We start from the raw sequence: 20,618 nt of genomic DNA on the forward strand, positions 1-20,618 counted from the left end.
GATAGTCACGAGGAGGCTGCCTTAGTGGCAGCAGCTCCTGCGGTCTTCTGTGGACGCGCTTTTGTGCGCCAGTTGGATTTCTGGTCCTTGGCTGAGTTAGCGGACGAGGGCGAGGGCTTAGAGGACGACCAGTTGGAGGAACGAAAGGAGCGAAACCTCGACTGATTCCTACCCTGGGCAGGTTTCCTGGCTTTAGTTTGAGGCATGGAAGTACTCTTCCCGCCAGTAGCTTCCTTAATAATTTCATCCAGCTGTTCTCCGAACAGCCGGGACCCAGCAAAAGGGAGCCCAGCAAGGTACTTCTTTGAAGAAGCATCTGCCTTCCACTCTCGAAGCCACAAGATTCTGCGGATAGCGAGGGAATTAGCCGAAGCCACCGCAGTGCGGTGAGAAGCCTCCAGCATGGCAGACATGGCATAGGATGAAAAGGCCGAAGCTTGGGAAGTTAAGGCATCCATTTCGGGCATAGATTCCCTGGTGAGGGAATGCATCTCCTCTAGAGAAGCAGAGATGGCCTTGAGAGCCCACACTGCTGCAAAAGTCGGAGAAAACGCGCCCCCCGCCGCTTCATACACGGATTTGGCCAGAAGGTCAATCTGGCGGTCAGTGGAATCCTTAAGGGAAGTGCCATCAGCCACCGACACAACAGTCCGGGCTGCGAGCCTAGACACCGGAGGGTCTACCTTTGGGGACTGAGCTCACTCCTTGACCACCTCAGGTGGAAAGGGAAAACAGTCATCAGAACCACGCTTTGGGAAGCGCTTGTCAGGACAGGCCCTGGGCTTGGTCACAGCGGCCTGAAAACTGGAGTGGTTAAAAAACACACTCTTTGTCCTCTTAGGCAAGGTAAACTGGTGCTTTTCTGCTAGAGAGGGTTGCTCCTCTGATACTGGCGGATTGAGATCCAGTACAGAATTAATAGAAGCAATCAAGTCACTAAGATCTGAGTCACTTTCGGACAGATCAATGGGGCACATGGAGTTAGCCTCCGAGCCCCCTGTAAAGGCATCCTCCTCATCCTGCGAGTCAGCTCTGGAATCAGAGCCACGGGAGGAGGAGGGAGAGGGAACCCTGCGTCTCTTCTTAGGAGGACGGGGTCTGGACCCTGATGAAGAATCCTCTGTGAGCTCCGGTCCTGAGGGACCCCTAGCAGCAGAGGCACCCTGTGAGGGGGGCTGATGCATATTCATCAACGTCCTGGACAGAAGTCCCATGGACTCAGCAAAAGACTGGGAGATAGACCTAGAAAAGGATTCTACCCAAGCCGGGGGTTCAGCCACAGGAGCAGGCGCAGCCTGAGAAACCACTGGGGGTGAGACTCCAGGCTGTGGCACCGCCAAGTTAGAGCAGGCATCACAATGTGGGAAGGTGCTCGGTTCAGGCAGCAGGAGCTTACATGCAGCGCATAAAGCTTTGGGGCCTTGCTCCTCGTGAGAGACATGCTGCTGGAGTGGGGGCTCTGCCAGAGAATGAACCCCAGAGAGTATATACAGAGGTCCACAACCGGAGACCGGTTGTGGCTTACCAGACCGTTGGAGCGGTGTTGTGTGCCCTCCAGATCCCGAAGCCTGGACCCCCAAACACAGCACCTCAGCAGAGATGCTGCAGACCAGCGCTGCAATGACTGATCGCAGAGAGAACGCTGAGAAAATGGCCGCCGGAGCGAAGAGAGGGGGCGGGACTTGCTTGAGGAGCGGGATCTGGAGGGCCATAGAGACCTTCAGGGGAGGGGACACACACTGCAGTGGGGAGTGTCCCTCCCCTGTACAGAACGGCCGCCGGGAGGAGCCGAGCCTGTCCCTCTGCATGAGTGACATGCGAGGGCAGTGAAACAGAAACTAGGCCTCCGGCGAAGCCGGGGCCTAAATTTGAGCGGGGCGGCCGACGCGCAGGCACCATCGGCGCGGTTCTTAGGCGACAGCTAGAGAACCCGCCGGAAATGTCAGTAAACACAATAAGCACACTCTCCCCCAACAATAAAGTACAGGGACCCCGAAATCTAAACGTCTCAGGTACTTAGCTTGCTGAGACGCAGGGCCAAGTCCCTGGGGATGAGTGCTCCGGTCCAGCAGGGTCCTGAAGGGCTGCGGATGGAGACCGGTCTCCTGCCAAGCATGGAGACCGTGCTGGCTCCCACTTCAAGCCAGAGCCCAGGAGGGATGGTGAAGAAGCACGGCATGTAAGGCTCCAGCCTAGGAATCAACCTTACAACACCGCCGACACAGTGGGGTGAGAAGGGACATGCCGGGGGTCCAGACGTGGACCCCACTCTTCAATCTCATTCCAAAAGGAAAAAATCATATGAGAATGCATGTGTGGATGTATGCCTCCTGAACACAAAGCGATAAACTGGCTGGGTCTGCTCACCAGGGGGTGTATAAGCTCAGGGGGAGGAGCTACACTTTTAAGTGTAGTACTTTGTGTGTCCTCCGGAGGTGGAAGCTAAACACCCATGGTCTGGGTCTCCCAAAGGAACGATAAAAAAAAATGTGTTTGCATGAAGTCAATTGTCATTTCTCCTGTTCTGTGTCAGTTACTTGTCTCACACTAGTAACACTCCTTTTATCTATAATAATCTCTGGAGACAGACTTATCTTCCAGGCAGCGTCCACCCCATAGCCTGGAAGAGCTCATTTACATAAAGTGATGAAAGATGATTTATCCACAACAAGGCATCTGATATGAGAGAGACAGGCGAGACATTTTCAGCATTCTATAACCTGTATGTCCATATTAACAGTTTAAAAAGGTCAAATGTCGTGACAGATTCCCTTTACTAGGAAACTAGTAAAGGCTAGGGTTTTGTATTGGAGGTTGCTGATGGCCATGTTTAGTCATATGCCCCACAATCATCTGATATTTTCAGGACAGGAGAACCGTGCAGTCCATGGAGAAGGCTATTTCACACAATTGTGTTTCTGCCATATTTGCTAAACACCCCCTTTCAAGAAGTCCTTTCTACTGAAATGGAACCATTACACTGGAATGCCAAAGCTGTCAATGTCATTGATAAATGTATATGTAAGTAAAGATGATTTGGACCTTAAACATTTAATACCCAGCGAGTCCCAGCATTATAAAGCATCAGTAGCCGTGTGTGGGTGGCTACTTCCCCCACTAAACAGACCGTCAAATGTATGTTCAATGAAATGCTTGAAACGTGTAAATGGCCTGAATAACCCATAAGGCACGCTGCAAATGTGAAACTCTGCAAGGACACTTCATACAGATTTTAGGATGAACAGGAAACTCTTAAAAGGGATTTTGCAAAAGCTCAATGACTGATCGGTATTTTGCCAAAGCACAAAAACTTGGCTCTACATTACCTGGTATATGCTATATTTGACATGCTGTACATTATCTAGAATTAAAAGAGATTGGCCAGGTTTGGGATGAAGTCTGCAGTTAAGCGGGCTTTACATGCTACGATTTTGCTACAGCGATCTCGTTGGGGTCACGGATTTTGTGACGCACATCCGGCCGCTGTAGTGATCTCGTTGTGTGTGACTCCTAGGAGCAATTTTGGATCGTTGCAAAAACGTCCAAAATAGCTCCTCGTTGACATGGGGGTCCGCTCCCAATTATCGCTGCTGTCGCTGGGGCAAAGTTGTTCCTCATCCCTGCGGCAGCACACATCGCTACGTGTTTCGCCGCAGGAACTTCTCCTTACCTGCCACACGCCAGCAATGAGGAAGGAAGAAGGTGGGCGGGATGTTCGTCCCGCTCATCTCCGCCCCTCCGCTTTGATTGGGCGGCCGCTTAGTGACATCGCTGTAACGCCGAGCGAACCGCCCCCTTAGAAAGGAGGCGGTTCGCTAGTCACAGCGATGTCGCCGAGCAGGTAAGTACGTGTGACGCTGCCGTAGCGATAATGTTTGCTACGGCAGCGATCTACACATATCGCCATAACAATAGGGGCGGGTGCTATCAGGCTCGCCATCGCTAGCATCGGCTAGCGATGTCGCAGCGTGTAAAGCCACCCTTACTCGATGTGACTGCAGACCTGTGAATCTTTACTGTGCGGTCAGGATTCTCTGGTATTGCTGCAGAAAGCGGGTGGTCACGTGACTGCAAGTATGCAATTTATAATATATTTATATAGTGCTATTAATTCCACAGCACTTTACATACATTGACAACATTGTCCCCATTAGGGCTCAATCTAAACTCCCTATCAGTATGTATTTTGAAGGGAGAAAACCGGAGTATCCACACAAACACGAGGAGAACCTACAAACTCATTGCAGATGTTGTCCATCGTGGGATTTGAGCCCAGGACCCCAGCAATTTGCACATATGTGGTCACGTGTCTTGCTCAATCCATTTTTAGTAATTGAGGATGTGCAGGTCTATCTGGAATGTGGCCGGAAGTATGCAAATCCCATCCTTGTGGTCATTTGACTGCCCACTATCGCCACTGGGGGAATCCTGACAGTGGGTGGTGTGCGCGCTGTTAGGATTTAGGAGTCTGCAGTCCATACATTGACTGTAGACTTTCATCTCAAACCTGGACAACCCCATTACGTTTTATATATAATGGCTGTATGCTGCACATAAAATAATATGTATTCTACCTAAAGGTTTCTTCTTGTAGCTGTTCCAACTGTGTCTGAAGTTGGAGGTGCCTTCTTCCAGCTGGACTATTGGGATCTTCTAAAGAATCCGACTGATTTAAGCGTTCCATAAGAACCTGGTTTTCAGCAAGTAAACTGCTCTTCTCTTCTTGCAGCGCCGCAACCTTTAAAAAAGCAAATAATAAAAAGTCACTCTTCAATTTAAATAATGGTTTGTAAGTGAAAACATTTTCTTGTGCAACCCAGGGAACATGCCAGCCACTCGAATCACTCGTGCAAGTGTCTCACAATTGTTACAACCCATGATGGCACTGTGACCAATGCAGGGTTAAAAGTCCAACCACATTTGTACCAAGGAAAAATTAATTGTATTAAATTTAGCAGATCATTCAAAGCTGAATTTAGGACAAATTCCAGAATATCAGAACTAAAACTGGTTGTACTAGAAGAAAAAAAAATAAAAACAAAAAACTAAATCCCTCTTAGCCTCACAATTAAGATTGACAACCATAATGTGGTGGTGCACCATCACATATGGGTGTCAGGTCCGAGCAATCCTACATGAACAGTGTCCTGGAAAGTGGATTGGTCATCATGGGCCAGTTGAATGGCCACCAAGATCTCCCGATCTGACCCACTTAGACTTTTATCTTTGGACTCATCTGAAGGCAATGGTCTATGCTGTGAAAATAGAAGATGTGTAGCATCTGCAACAACGGATGCTGGAAGCCTGTGCTAGCGTTTCTTCTGCGGTGTTGCTTTCAGTGTGTCAAGAGTGGGAGAAGAGGGTTGCATTGACAATCCAACACAATGGGCAGCACTTTAAACACATTTTATAACTGGTCATAAAATTGGAAATAACTAATAAATTACGTTAAAACCAAGCACACCATTGTTTTTCTTGTGAAATTCTCAATAAGTTTGATGTGTTACATGATCCTCTTCCCATTGAAAAAAATAAAGTTGGATCTCAAATGGCCGACTTCAAAATGGCCACCATGGTCACCACCCATCTTGAAAAGTTTCCCCCTCCCATATACTAATGAGCCACAAACAGGAAGTTGATATCACCAACCATTCCTATTTTATTTAGGTGTGTCCTTATAAATGGCCCACCCTGTACATGCCTCCACATCCAAAATTTTAATTCACAACAGCGCCAGACAAAGTTGCCCCATCTCATTTGTGCATTGTATAGAGCCACTGGCATTATGGATTAGGAATAATCCTGACATTAAGGGATTCTGGGTGCAAAATGGACTTTAAATCTTGCTTTTTTGATATTATGTTGTATACAATCCACAAATTACTCTTCTGAACATAGACAGCGTCCAGGAGGAGTATAGTCTTCTCTCTGATTACAAAGTAAAACCAATTAAAACTGAAGCTTTGCCTTTAAATACTTCACCGGCCCTGTATGACATAACTACTCCTGCAAAAGTTTGGCCTTAGGGGTACTTTGCACGTTGCGACATCGCTACTGCGATGTCGTCGGGGTCAAATCGAAAATGCCGCACATCCGGCGCCGGTAACGACGTCGCAATGTGTAAAGCCTAGAAGCACCGATAAACGATCGCAAAAGCATCGAAAATCGGTGATCTGTGTAGTGTCGGTCATTTCCATAATTTCGCTGCAGTGACAGGTACGATGTTGTTCCTCGTTCCTGCGGCAGCACACATCGCTGTGTATGAAACCGCAGGAGCGAGGAACATCTCCTTACCTGCATCCACCGGCAATGAGGAAGGAAGGAGGTGGGCGGGATATTTACGTCCCGCTCACCTCCGCCCCTCCGCTTCCATTGGCTGCCTGCCGTGTGACGTCGCTGTGACGCCGCACGACCCGCCCCCTTAGGAAGGAGGCAGGTCGCCGGCCAGAGCGACGTCGCAGGGCAGGTAAGTGCGTATGAAGCTGCATAGTGATAATATTCGCTACGGCAGCCATCACAAGATATCGCATCTGCGACGGGGGCGGGGACTATCGTGCTCGGCATCGCTACAATCGGCTAGCGATATATCGCAGCGTGCAAAGTACCCCTTAAAATACCTTGGGACCTTTCTTATGTAGTAATTTACATAAAGCCAATTTTACACCATTTTTTCAAGGAAATTGGAAATTTGCTGAAAAGTGGAAAACTTTAAACCACTTCCAATTTCCAATATAGAGGTCTATCTTGTCTAATTAACCTATATCTTCTGGAAACCTTACCAATTTGGATACTCTGGTTAGCCATTAGGAAGTTTCTATCCTCCCTCATCTGAATTCTATGTGAGCCAATGGACAACACAGAATACCAAAAACAGTACTCCTAAATAAAAAAAATAATATCACAAGGGGCTTTGTCAGTCCCAAATGTTAACTTGATGTGACAGTCCATCTCCGCAGGATACAAAATTGGTCCTCTTTGCTTTTATACAATAAATGGACATATATATATTATATAATCAAAAAATCCCTAATTTAGGTGTCGTTCAAAAACCAAATATTTAAAAAAAAACTTCCATGTAGTAGCAATAGGCAAATGCTATTCATGGAGGTTAAAACACCACTGCCTATACAGAGGAATTAATATTAAAACACATTACACATTTTATTAAATGCAAGAAGATAAAATGAAAAATATTTCTCTTGTCATATTACAATGTCTAGGGTCAATATAATAAGAGACAGGGTTTCTCCAAAAGGCAACAACAGAAAATGATAGAAAATAAAGGACAACTGTAGGTAATCAATAACCACTACAATACTCACATAGAATGATATATATCTACCAATAGAACCGTAATTTATTAAAGTAATAAGATCACCCTGAGAAATCTATGTGATGTTGTAGCATAAATAATAGTCCCGTGACTGGGGTAACATGCCCGCATAAAAAAAAAGGTCAATGTGGTAATTACCTATATCCATGGTCTGCTAGATCTGTGTGCCTGCAGCCCAACGTGCGTTTCGTCGTAATCTGACTTCCTCAGGGTGGGGTTTGATGTATGAATTTCTACTGGCTTACTCAAAATCACCAATGAGCTCTTTTCTATTTACACCGAACTTACCAAATAGATCAGTAGTTGATATAACTAGTCCATGGCTCAAAGCTGGTCTTTCACTAGGCTGACATTGTCAACCCATCCTTTAGAGAACTCCTCTTTTCATACATTGAAGAATAGATACTCCGTACCAAACATGGCATATTATCATCACTTCAAAATCAGACATAAAGCTTCTTTGCTACTCACAGATACAGTATATCAAAAAGTGATTACACTCCTTGTTAAAATATTTTATTATATCTTTTTATGGGACAACACTGAAGATATGACACTTTGACAGAATGTAAAGTAGTCCGTGTACAGCTTGTATAACAGTGTAAATTTGGTGTGCCCTTTAACTCAACAAATAGCCATTAATGTCAAAACTGCAACAAAAGTGAGCATACCCCCTAAGTGAACATGGTCAAATTGTGCCCAGTTAGCCCCATAACTTTGGGGAGGGAAAATGGCCTATTAGTGTTACAAGGGCTCAGGTGTGAATGAGGAGCAGGTGTGTTACATTTGGTGTTATCGCTCACACACACTCTCTCATACTGGTCTTTGGAAGTTCAACATTGCATCTTATGGCAAAGAATTCGCTGAGGATCTGAAAAAAAGAATTCTTGCTCTACATACAGATAGCTTAGGCTATAAGAAGATAGCCACTACCCAGAAACTGAGCTGCAGCACGGTGGACAAGAGAATACAGCGGTTTAACAAGACAGGTTCCTCTCCGAACAGGCATCGTTATGGCCAACCAAGGAGGTTAAGTGCACATGCTCAGTGTCATATGCAGAGGATGTCTTTTCAAAATAGATGTATGAGTGTTGCCAGCAATCCTGCAGAGGTAAGTCTGTCAGTTCTCAGACCATACACTGTACACTGCATCAAACTGATCTGCATGGCATTCATCCCAGTAGGAAGTTGGTTTTTTTTTTTTTTTTTTTTAAAGATTATGCCTGCAAACAATTTGCTGAAGACAAGCAGACTAAGGACATGGAATACTGCAACCATGTCTGATAGTCTTATGAGACCAAAATAAACGTATTTGATTCAAATGGTGTCAAGCCTGTGCAGCGGCAACCTGGTGGGGAGTGCACAATCAAGTGTATCTTGCCTACAGTCAAGCATGGTGGTGAGAGTGTCATGGTTTGGGCCTGTATGAGTGCTGACTGCTGTGGGGAGCTGCAGTTCATTGAGGGAACCATGAATACCAACAAATTCTGTGACATACCAAAGCAGGACATGATCCCCTCCCCTCAGAAACTGGGCCGCAGGGCAATATTCCAACCTAACGACCTTTAAGACACCTCCTAGACCACCACTGCCTTGCTAAAGAAACTGAGGGTAAAGGTGCTGAACTGGCCAAGCATGTCTCCTTCACAGTTAGTGCACATGTAACCAAAAAGATTTTTGCCCGCTCTGGGCATTTGAATGGCATAGCGACATGATATGCATTAAATGTTTGATCAAAGCAGGTACCATTCGTGAATTAGACTCCGTAAAGTGCTCCTCCATGTCGATTTTTCATAAATATCACAGATAAGTGTTAAAAGGGCTTGCACTGACAGCGGAAAAAACTGTCAGCCAAAGATAAAAAAAAATGTCAACAGGAGTGAATGGGCAGGCACAGCTGGCACATAAGAGCAATAACCACTATTACGGCATTTAACCAAAGATTCATGCTGGAAAGTCCAATACATATATAGGTTAAAAAGGCAGAGTACCAAATCATTAAACCATATTGCATTACCATTTATTAATATTTGGTGCAGACACTGAAACCATGCTACTACATTGCTGACCTCCGCTGAGCTCTAATCCAGTAACACAGCTAGAAATGCAAATTTTGTGAAACATTTTTCGAACAAAAGAGAACCAATATTAGTATTCCGGAGCAGAGAAACACAGTGCGTATGCAGACCAAAGCAGCATTGTGTTAGTAAGGCCTCATTCAGACATCCGTTTCTCCAAGTACGCAATCCATCCATGCTTTTCATGAATAGAACACGTACGTACCCCATAGTCTATGGGGCAGTATGTCTGAGGGTTTTTTTACGGACTGTGTGTTTGCAAAACCAAAAAAAAAAAAAAATCAAGATGTCTGCTCTTGATCAGAGTTATGGATCAAAGTCACTACAAGTCTATGAGTCCATGACAATCACGGACAGCACAGGGATGAGATCCGTGTGCATTCAGTGCGCTGCTTGTTTTTAACATTGCAATGGGCAGAAGACGATTTGCCATTTTTTTGTTTTACTGGCACGAGTAAATCACTCATGGTAAAAATGCACATTGATGAAATTCTGATCCAGCACACTGATGAATATTTGTACTTTCTTTCATGTATGTGGAAAAAAAAATGGACATTTGAATGAGGCCTAAGTGTTTGATGCTGGGAGTGGGCATTCACAACTTTACCCTTTCTTCTAGCTCATTACATTCATATCTCAGCTTATCTCGCTCCTCTTGGATAGAGTACGCCTTTATCAGCACAGAATGAAAATAAGAGAGCAGTTAGCGGATTGTAATGGATACCTACACGACTTTATACAGCTTTACTATTTTGTGTCTTCATATTTCTGGAGCAATCAGTCTAGAAAATCCCCCATTGTGGCAAGGTCGAAATATTTTTGCACAAGAGGGTATGCCAAAATAATGAATGTATTGGAAATTGGGATGCAATTTTACAAAGCATGTTTACCATTCATGAATCTACACTTACATATTGGAGGGGTATTTTATTGTATTTTTTTATGAAGAAAAGTCATTAGCATTTCAAACTTATGATAACGGATCCCTTTTGTAAAGCCCGTTTTACACTCTACAATATATCTTACGATGTGTCGGCGGGGTCATGTCGTAAGTGATGCACATCCGGCATCGTAAGGTACATTGTAGCATGTAACAGCTACGTGCGATTGCGAAGGCTCGGCAAAACGTTCATTGCATACACGTCGTTGAATCCTGAAGAATTGCACGTCGGGTTGTTCAATGTTCCCGAGGTAGCACACATCGCAGTGTGTGACACCCCGGGAACGATGAACAGATCTTACCTGCGTCCCGCGGCTCATGGCCATCTATGCGGAAGGAAGGAGGTGGGCGGGATGTTTACGTCCCACTCAGCTCCGCCCCTCCGCTTCTATTGGCCGGCCGCCAGGGGACGTCGATGTGACGCCGAATGTCCCTCCCACTCCAGGAAGTGGACATTCGCCGCCCACATCGAGGTCGTATGGACGGGTAAGTACATGTGACGGGGGGGTTACTCGTTTGTGCGACACGTTCAACAAACTGAACGTGTCGCACATACGATGGGGGCAGTTATGATCGCATACGATATCGTATGTGAAACCGTAACATGTAAAGCAGGCTTAACAACGAAATGGTCAGAAAACGGTAGACTTGATGAGAGATATTACCATAGAACAATTATTACTGCCCTAAATGAAGGTTTAGGCTGAGCACACACAGTGGGTAAAACGGAGCAAGTAAAATGCGATACAAAAATCACATTCCACTCGGACCAATGTTACTCTATGGGGCAATTTTTTTTCTCAGCCCTAATTGGACTGAGAAAGCAATGGCAGCATGCTGCAGGTGGAATCAGATTCATTTTCACTTGCACCCATACAAGTCTATGGGTGTGAGAGAAACATTGCACTGCACTCGCATGACACCGGAATACAGTGCGATATACGCATTCACTGATAATGGAGGAGATAGGGAGATTAGTCCCCCCCTCTCCTCCGCAGCACCTGCCCTCTCCTCCATGGCTGTGCTGTGATCGCAGGATCACATGACAGTATAAGGACACTCTACTTACACTTCAGCAGATTGGAAGCCGGGGGTCATGTGATGTACTCGCAGTAGCTCTCGTATGTCCCCAGCCTATAGGTCTTAAATATGGATGTAAAACCTATACAAGGTATATTTTATATTGAAGTACTTTATTTTTGGAGGCCTACAAAGCTATCCAAGGAATGTTTAATCAGAAAATTACCTATTGCTTAAATAACATTTATGTAGAGAAAAAACAAAAACAACATTTTATTTCCAAATTAAAATAATTATAATAATAATAATGAAACTTTGCCATTTTCACACTGGCCACTGGGCCTAATTGGAAAGCCATACTTCCTGTTTTTTTTTCAGAAATGGACAGACTGACAGGTTGACTTATATAGTAGTAGTTTCTATGCAGGCTCATATCTGGACAAAGGTGTTTGTAAAGGAAGAGGAAAGAGGTGAGCTGCCCATTCTCTATTGTGAGTGGTGGATCCTGTGTTATATAGAGATGTTCATTTTAATTGTTGTAATCCAATCCCCATAATGACACTGGTGAAGTCTTCTGCACAGAACAGGACGTATGAGCCTCATACTAAGCCTAGTGACCAGAATGAAATACTTCTTCATTTTACAGATCTGTATTACAAATTCAAGTAAAACAAAAAATCTATTAAGATTTCTAAAAAAAAAACAAAAGAAAAAAACAAACATGCATGTCAACCAAGTCTTCCTGCTTGCCTCCGATAGGCGTAAAATGCCAAAAATAATGTATCAGTGCTGGAGAGGAGAAACTGGGTTAATGCCGCGCTGCTGCTGATTGCAAACAAAGTGAATTTATTTCAGTAATTCAATACAAAAAGTTAAACGCATGTATTATATAGAGTCTTTACAAACAGAGGGATCTATTTCAAGAGTTTATTTCTGTTAATGTTGATGATTATGGCTTACAGCCAATGAAAACCCAAAAGGTCATTATCTCAGAAAATTAGAATATTATATAAGTCCAACTGAGAAAATAACTGTAAACTCAGAAATGTTGGCGCCTACTGAAAAGTCTGTACGGTAAATGCCTAAATACTTGGTCGGGGCTCTTTTTGCATGAATTACTGCATCATTGCATGGCATGGAGGCGATCAGCCTGTGGCACTGCTGAGGTGGTATGGAAGCTCAGGTTGCTTTGATAGCAGCCTTCAGCTCATCTGCATTGTTGCGTCTGGTGTCTCTTCATCTTCCTCTTGACAATACCCCATAGATTCTCTATGGGGTTTAGGTCAGGTGAGATTGCTTGCCAATCAAGCATAGTGATACTGTGGTTATTAAACCAGGTATTGGTACTTTTGGTAGTGTGGACAGGTGCCAAGTCCTGCTGGAAAATGAAATTTCCATTTCAAAAAGCTTGTCGGCAGAGGGAAGCATGAAGTGCTCTAAAATTTCCTGGTAAACGGCTGAGCTGACTTTGGTCTTGATAAAACACAGTGGACCTACACCAGCAGATGACATGGCTCCCCAAACCATCACTGATTGTGGAAACATCACACTAGACCTCAAGCAGCTTGGATTGTGGCCTCTCCACCCTTCCTCCAGACTCTGGGACCTTGATTTCCAAATTAAATACAAAATGTACTCATCTGAGAATACTTTGGACCACTGAGCAACGGTCCAGTTCTTTTTCTCTTTCGCCCAGGTAAGACACTTCAGGCGTTGTCTATTGGTCATCAGTGGCTTGATACAAGGAATGTGACCGTTGTAGCCCATGTCCTGGATACATCTGTGTGTGGCGGCTCTTGAAGCACTGACTCCAGCAGCAGCCCACGCCTTGTGAATCTCCCCCAAATTTTTAAATGGCCTTTTCTTAACAATCCTATCAAGGTTGTGGTTATCCTGGTTGCTTGTGCACCTTTATCTACCACACTTTTTCCTTCCACTCAACTTTCCATTAATATGCTTGGATACAGCACTCTGAACAGCTAGCTTCTTTAGCAATTACCTTTTGTGGCTTACCCTCCTTGTGGAGTGTGTCAATGATTGCCTTCTGGACATCTGTCAAGTCAGCAGTCTTCCTCATAATTGTGTAGCCTACTGAACCAGACTAAGGGACCATTTTAAATGCGTAGGAAGCCTTTGCAGGTGTTTTGTGGTAGTTATTATAATTTTCTGAGATAATGACTTTTGGGTTCATTGGCTGTAAGCCATAATCATCAACATTAACAGAAATAAACAATGAAACAGATCACTGTGTGTAATGACTCTATATATGTGTTTCCCTTTTTGTATTGAATTACTGAAATAAATTAACTTTTTGATGATATTCTAATTTATTGAGATGCACTCGTACATGGAGTCACTTAAACATTGCATCCAAAAATACAATGGAGCAAAGAAAAGACCATACAAAAAAGTGTTAAGGCCCTGTCACACACAGATAAATGTGCGGCAGATCTGTGGTTGCAGTGAAATTGTGGACAATCAGTGCCAGGTTTGTGACCTTGTACAAATGGAACAATATGTCCATGATTTCACTGCAACCACAGATCTGCCAAAGATTTATCTGTGTGTGACGGGGCCTTTAGACCTGGTACACTAAGCAATAAATAATATATATGAAAATACTTGCCCTGAAATATTAATGCTGGAATGGATTCTGAATGAAAATCATTTTCACTGTAGTCATTAAAGCAGATGTTTAACTATGGACTTTAAAAATACATGTAAGCTACTAGACAAAGGTAATGTGTTCCCACAATAAATTTTCTTCATTGATGGGGAGTTTTATTTCTGCTTCAATACGGTACTGTGATCAGACAGAATCTAGTGTGAGCCTGGGGAAGGCAGATATCCATCCCCTGTGTAACCAAAGGTTCATGCTGCTGCTCGGTCCCCTTTGCAGAAAATATACAGTTCTAAGGGGTATACTTTTTAATGAAAAATTACTGATCAGCCTTTGCAGTTTTTGAATTTTGGTGATATACTACATTACTTTATTTTGCCTCCTCTACCAAACATCATGAGCAGTGATTTTTTTAATTGCCTAGTTCAAGCTCCTTTAAAATCTGCTTTCAACTGCTGCTCAGCAAGAATCCGTACACTGCTTACTATCAGTAGGTGACTTTCACTGTCTGCGCTTCTTTGTTCCCTCCATGCTCTGACAAGGGAATTCATGTAGAAAGACTGATTGTAAAATCTAGTACAGATTCTAGCTGAGCAACAGTTGAATAGAAATCCTTAGAAAGCAGTTAAAGGGAACCTGTCACCTAGAATATGCATTCTGAGCTATCAGCAGACTCATGTGTGCCCTAATTACACCTCCCTACTCATCCCTGTGCTGTAAAATTGTATAATATGAAAGTAATAAACATTTTATTACCTTCATACTTCGTATGTAAATAGCAGGGAATATGGTCACAGGGGCGGCGCCTTGCCCTATGGACGTCTGCATATTTCCGTGGTATCCACGCCCCTGTGGGCATGCTACAGTGGAGCGACGTCACCGTCACTCATTCTATCCTGCGCGCATTGCAGCAGGCTTCTTTTCCAGGTGTTCAATCGCCGGCTTCAGACGCGCACCGCACATGCGCATGCGCAGTGCGCGTCTGAAACTGACAGGGAAAACCCAGAAGAGAAGCCTGCTGCAATGCGCGCAGAATAGAATAAGTGACGGTGATGTCGCTCCATGGTATCAAGCCCACAGGGGCATGGATACCACGGAAATATGCAGACATCCATAGGGCAAGGCGCCGCCCCTGTGACCATATTCCCTGCTATTTACATACAAAATATGAAGGTAATAAAACATTTTTATTACTTTCATATTATATAATTTTACAGCACAGGGATGGGTATGGAGGTGTAATTAGGGGACACATGCGTCTGCTGATAGCTCAGAACGCATATTCTAGGTGACAGGTTCCCTTTAAAACAGAACTGCAGCATGAGGTTTTGAAAAGGGGACAAAATAAGGTAATGACATATAATACAAAATTTCTTAACTGTGCAAATCCTGATGGTTCACACCGCCACAACAGACATCTGTTGGCAGGCTCGGCACATTTGACGGAAAGAAGAGTGCCGGATGCGGTGCTATTTCTGCAATGAAACTGATGGAACCCACAACTTCTTGATGGACTCCGTATGTGGTCCGTGATTTGATAATTCAGATTGAACATTCTACCTTCAGTTATAAGTGGAAGCCACACTGCAGGTGTTAACATAGCCTTAGATAGAAGTTAACAAGAAAGACAATGCATGAAGAATTGATCAAAATTACATCACCGAAGAAATGAATGAGATCTTGACATATACGCTGATGCAAATATATCCCAGTAAAGAGGATCTAAGATGTACAGTTTAAGGGAGTAATAACAATATGTTTGATGAAAGTGATATTTCATACCAAAAGTCTACATCAGGTGACACAACGATACTAACCTGCATGTCAAGCTCGTGACATCTCTGGGCAATTTCTTCTTTTGCTGCCAATGCTTCATTCAGCTCTTCTGTTGTTTTCTTTAGCTATTAGATTATTAAAGAGAAAAAAAATATTGATTAATTGGTCTAGTGTAGCTGTAAGGGTATGTGCACATGATCAGGACCCGCTGCATCCTGGACGTGGCGGGTCCTGACCTGCAGGGCCACGAGTCTCCTCTGAAGGAGACCACAGGTGCTTGTGCCCATGATCCTGGCTCGGGAAGTTGCAGTCTCTCGCTTTGTTTTCCTGGCGGAGAACAATCATGTCTTCACAGCAAAGAATTGATATGCTGCTGCTCGGAAAGTCACACTGTAGGTCACTTTACGCTGTGGGCACAGGATTTCTATAAATCCCATCCACTGTGCTTCTACTGTACACCGCAGCGTTTTGGACACAACTGAAACACACTGCATCCAAAACGCTGCAAACACTGATCGTGGGCACGCAACCTCAGACTGTCCTCAAAGAGTTTTTCCAACCATAGGAGGAAGTTTATCACAATAAATAATTGCTAGCATGCCAGAATGCCTTTGGAGGCCCGATATCTCAGATTTCTCTTAGCCCTACCAAGAACGCATGAGTACCCATTGGCATTTTTCCTGCTCGGAGTAGTTCCTTACAAAAGGTGGCATAAACCATAACCCAGTCTCAACTAAAGCAAAAGGAGGCAGAGGTGGGTCAGCGGGAGAGTCGTGTAGGTCCTCTGTGAAACAAAGAACCTCTGGTGTTGCCCGGTGCCATTGGGCATAATGAAATTCTCTTCCAATATGGAAAATTAATGTTGCCAGTTGCCTTTACTTTTTATTCTGTTATTTCAGGAAGTATACACTTGTGGGATCAAATTCAGAAATATTGAACCAATATTTATATCAGAATACAAGTATACAAGAAGCTTTACCTGTTTGTCAAGTTCGGCATAGGCATCTGTTCCGATAGAGACTGGGGTTTCCTTACTCATTAACTGCAAAAAGACCACACTGTTATAACAGACGGAGTATACTCATACCAATTCATTCCTCAGCAACACGCTGCATTTAGAAGAAACAGCTTCTCAAATAAAAAGCAATGCAATACAGATTATGTCAGCCGATCACACAGCTCTATTAACCCCTTCAGCCCCGGGGCACTTTCCGTTTTTGTTTTTTGCTCCCCTTCTTCCGAGAGCCGTAACTTTTTTATTTTTCGTCAATCTTGCCATATGAGGGCTTGTTTTTTGAGGGACAAGTTGTACTTTTAAATGAAACCATAAGTTTTACCATATGGTGTACTGGAAAACAGCAAAAAAAATTCCAAATGCGGAAAAATTGCAAAAAAAGTGTGATGGCACAATAGTTTTTGGGATGTTTTATTCACGGTGTTCACTATATGGTAAAACTGATGTATTGTTGTGATGCCGGAGGTCGGTGTGAGTTTGTAGACACCAAACATGTATAGGTTTACTTGTATCTAAGGGGTTAAAAAAAATGCACAAGTTTGTCCAATAAAAGTGGCGAACGTTTTGCGCAATTTTCCAAAACATGTAGCATTCTTATTTTTTGGGATCTATGGCTCAGTGATGGCTTATTTTTCGCTTCTCGAGCTGACGTTTCTAATGGTACCATTTTTGCGCAGATGCTACATTTTGATCGCCTGTTATTGCATTTTGCGTAAAACTTGCGGCGACCAAAAAACGTAATTTTGGCGTTTGGAATTTTTTTGCCACTACGCAGTTTACCAATCAGATTAATTGATTTTATATTTTGATAGATTGGGCATTTCTGAACCCGGCGATACCAAATATGTGTATACTTATTTATTTTTCAACCCTTTAATTTTCAATGGGAGGAGAGGGGGGGTGATTTGAACTTTTAGGGGGTTTTTTTGTTTTTTTTTATTTTTTTAAAACTTTTTTTTTACTTTTTTTTTTATTTTACTAGTCCCCCTAGGGGGCTATAGCGATCAGCAATCCGATCGCTATTATCTATCTGCTGATCACAGCAATACAGCTGTAAACAGCAGATACAGTCACTTTCTTTTTCCCTCTGTTCCGTGCCGAGGGAAAACGAAAGTGAAACATCATAGCTGCAGGCGTCATCACATGACCCTGTGCTACGATGGCAACCACCGATAGTCACGTGATCACACACGTGACTTCCGGTGGGGGCGGCCGTAAGTAAAAAACATGGCCGAGCGCATTTAGATCTTGCTGCCAGACTTTGGCAGCAAGATTTAAGGGGTTAATGGCCGCGGGTGGAAGAGATTCCACCCGCGGCTAGCAGGCACACGTCAGCTGTTGAAGACAGCTGATATGTGTGCCGACCGCCACCGCCTGCCCGCGGCAGGGGGCGGGGCTTAACGGGACACACTCCATGACGGATATATCCGTCCATGGTCGTGAAGGGGTTAAAGGGAAGCTGTCACCAGATATGGCGACTATAAGCTGCGGCCACCACCAGTGGTCTCTTATATACAGCATTCTAGGTGTCAATATGTTCATTGCACCCCTAGATGAATTAGTGCGGTCACTTGTGGGGGGTTTCTGCTGTTCTGGCTCCTCAGGGGTTTTGCCAATGTGACATGGCACCCCCAAACCATTCCAAGTAAATCTGAATTCCAATATGGTGCTCCTTCCCTTCTCAGCTTTGCATTGTGCCTCAAAAGTAGATCCCGATTACATTAAGGGTATTGACGAACTCGGGAAAAATTACACCACAAACTGTGGGGTCCATGTTTATTACTAGCCCTTATAAAAAATTAAAAACTTGGGGCTAAAATATCATTTTAGTGAAAAAACAAAAAAAAAAAAAAATATATATTTTTTTTCTTCACCACCTAATGGTATAAATTTTAGTGACAAACCTGTGGTGTCAATATGATCACTGCATCTCTACATGAATACATTTTTTAATTCATTCTCTCTCTCTCTCGTTAAAAAGAAACACCGGATTTTAAGACGTACCCCAAATTCAGAGCAAAAAAAAGAGAAAAAAAAATGGGGTCCATTTTATTATCCAGTGGTGTCTTAACGGAGGGGGACGCAGCGGTTGTGGAGCAGAGTCACAGGCGGCAGTGGGTGTTCCAAATGCTGTAGGCTATGCTGTGCTGGGGCTGCGACGGAGGCTGGGGCCTGGGCAGCTGTGCTGGTGATGGTGAAGCGATTGTGGGTGGTGAGGGCTTCAAAGAAATAGTGCCTGGAGTTAGCACAGATTGAGCTCTCTGCTCAATGATAAGCAGAGATCTCATTTGCGCAAGCACCACTTCCGGGTGCCATTTTCCTGAAGTCCGGTGCCAGGAGATCAATAGGCCGGCGGTAGCACGTGTTCAGATGAGAGCCTGAGCTGAGAGCTCCATCTGTGCACGCACCGACACCGGTCGGCATTATTTGAAGTCCTCACTGCCCGCCACACCAGCGCAGCCACCGGAGACTCTTGCACAGCCGCCACAGCATGACCCCGACCTCTAGTGACGCCTCTCCACCACTCCGGTAAACTATTCGGTGTCTTTAAAAAAAGAGAATTTTGTTTACTTACCGTAAATTCTTTTTCTTATAGTTCCGTATTGGGAGACCCAGACATTGGGTGTATAGCTTCTGCCTCCGGAGGGGACACAAAGTACTACACTCAAAAGTGTAGCTCCTCCCTCTGAGCTTATACACCCCCTGGAGAACCAGATCTAGCCAGTTTAGTGCAAAAGCTGAAGGAGAATAGCCACCCACAAGTAAAAACAGAGCAAGAACCGGAACAACCGGAGACTTTGTCCACGACAACAGCCGGTGATAACACGCGGAACAAGAAATTGCCAACAGGCAACAGGGAGGGAGCTGGGTCTCCCAATACGGAACTATAAGAAAAAGAATTTACGGTAAGTAAACAAAATTCTCTTTTTCTTTATCGTTCCTATGGGAGACCCAGACATTGGGACGTCTCAAAGCAGTCCATGGGTGGGAATAAACAGAAAAACTGAGAAGTAAGCGGAGCCTAACTTCACAAGTGGGCGACAGCCGCCTGAAGGATGCGTCTGCCCAAGCTCGCATCTGCCGAAGCATGAGCATGCACTTGGTAGTGCTTTGAAAAGGTATGCAGGCTAGTCCAAGTGGCAGCCTGACAGACTTGTTGAGCCGTAGCCTGGTGCCTGAAAGCCCAAGAGGCACCGACAGCTCTGGTCGAGTGTGCCTTGATCCCCGGCGGGGGAGGCACCTGAGAACACTGGTAGGCATCCAAAATGGTCGACCTAATCCAACGGGCTAAGGTCGGCTTAGAAGCAGAGAGGCCCTTACGCTGACCTGTGGTTAGCACAAAAAGAGAGGTGCACCGACTAAGAGCAGCGGTGCGAGACACATAGATCCGGAGCACCCGCACCAGATCCAGAGTATGCAACGCTTTTTCAAAGCGATGAACAGGAGCCGGACAAAAGGAAGGTAGGGTAATGTCCTGGTTAAGGTGGAAAGGAGAAAGTCCGGAGTCGGACGGAGAACCACCTTGTCTTGATGAAAAACCAAAAAAGGTGACTCCGAAGAGAGCGCAGCCAAATCAGAGACTCTCCTGAGGGAAGTTATGGCTACTAGAAAGACCACTTTCTGTGAAAGACGAAACAAAGAAACCTCCCTAAGAGGCTCAAAGGGGGGTTTCTGCAAAACCGTGAGAACCAAATTAAGGTCCCAGGGATCCAAGGGCCGCCGGTAAGGCGGAATGATGTGAGACGCACCTTGCATGAAGGTGCGGACCTGAGCCAGCCGGGCGATACGCCGCTAGAACAGCACTGACAGAGCCGAGACTTGTCCCTTGAGAGAGT

At 44.6% G+C, this 20,618-nt stretch overlaps 1 protein-coding gene across 2 annotated transcripts in view; it reads right to left on the reverse strand.

Moving 5' to 3' along the window:
* Window positions 1–20,618, reverse strand: part of LOC142243532 (protein Hook homolog 3) — a 160,899-nt gene that overhangs the window by 78,001 nt on the left and 62,280 nt on the right. Inside the window, exons 7-10 of one of the 2 annotated variants that reach the window (XM_075315550.1) lie at window positions 16,747–16,809; window positions 15,809–15,892; window positions 10,019–10,081; window positions 4,575–4,738 (exon numbers count right to left, since the gene is read on the reverse strand). In XM_075315550.1, coding sequence (XP_075171665.1) covers window positions 4,575–4,738; window positions 10,019–10,081; window positions 15,809–15,892; window positions 16,747–16,809 — 374 coding nt within the window. The remainder of the gene's footprint in view (window positions 1–4,574; window positions 4,739–10,018; window positions 10,082–15,808; window positions 15,893–16,746; window positions 16,810–20,618) is intronic. The other variant, XM_075315561.1, reaches the window with a different exon arrangement.

This window comes from Anomaloglossus baeobatrachus, chromosome 1, assembly GCF_048569485.1.
Source record: "Anomaloglossus baeobatrachus isolate aAnoBae1 chromosome 1, aAnoBae1.hap1, whole genome shotgun sequence".
Classification (NCBI taxonomy): domain Eukaryota; kingdom Metazoa; phylum Chordata; class Amphibia; order Anura; family Aromobatidae; genus Anomaloglossus; species Anomaloglossus baeobatrachus.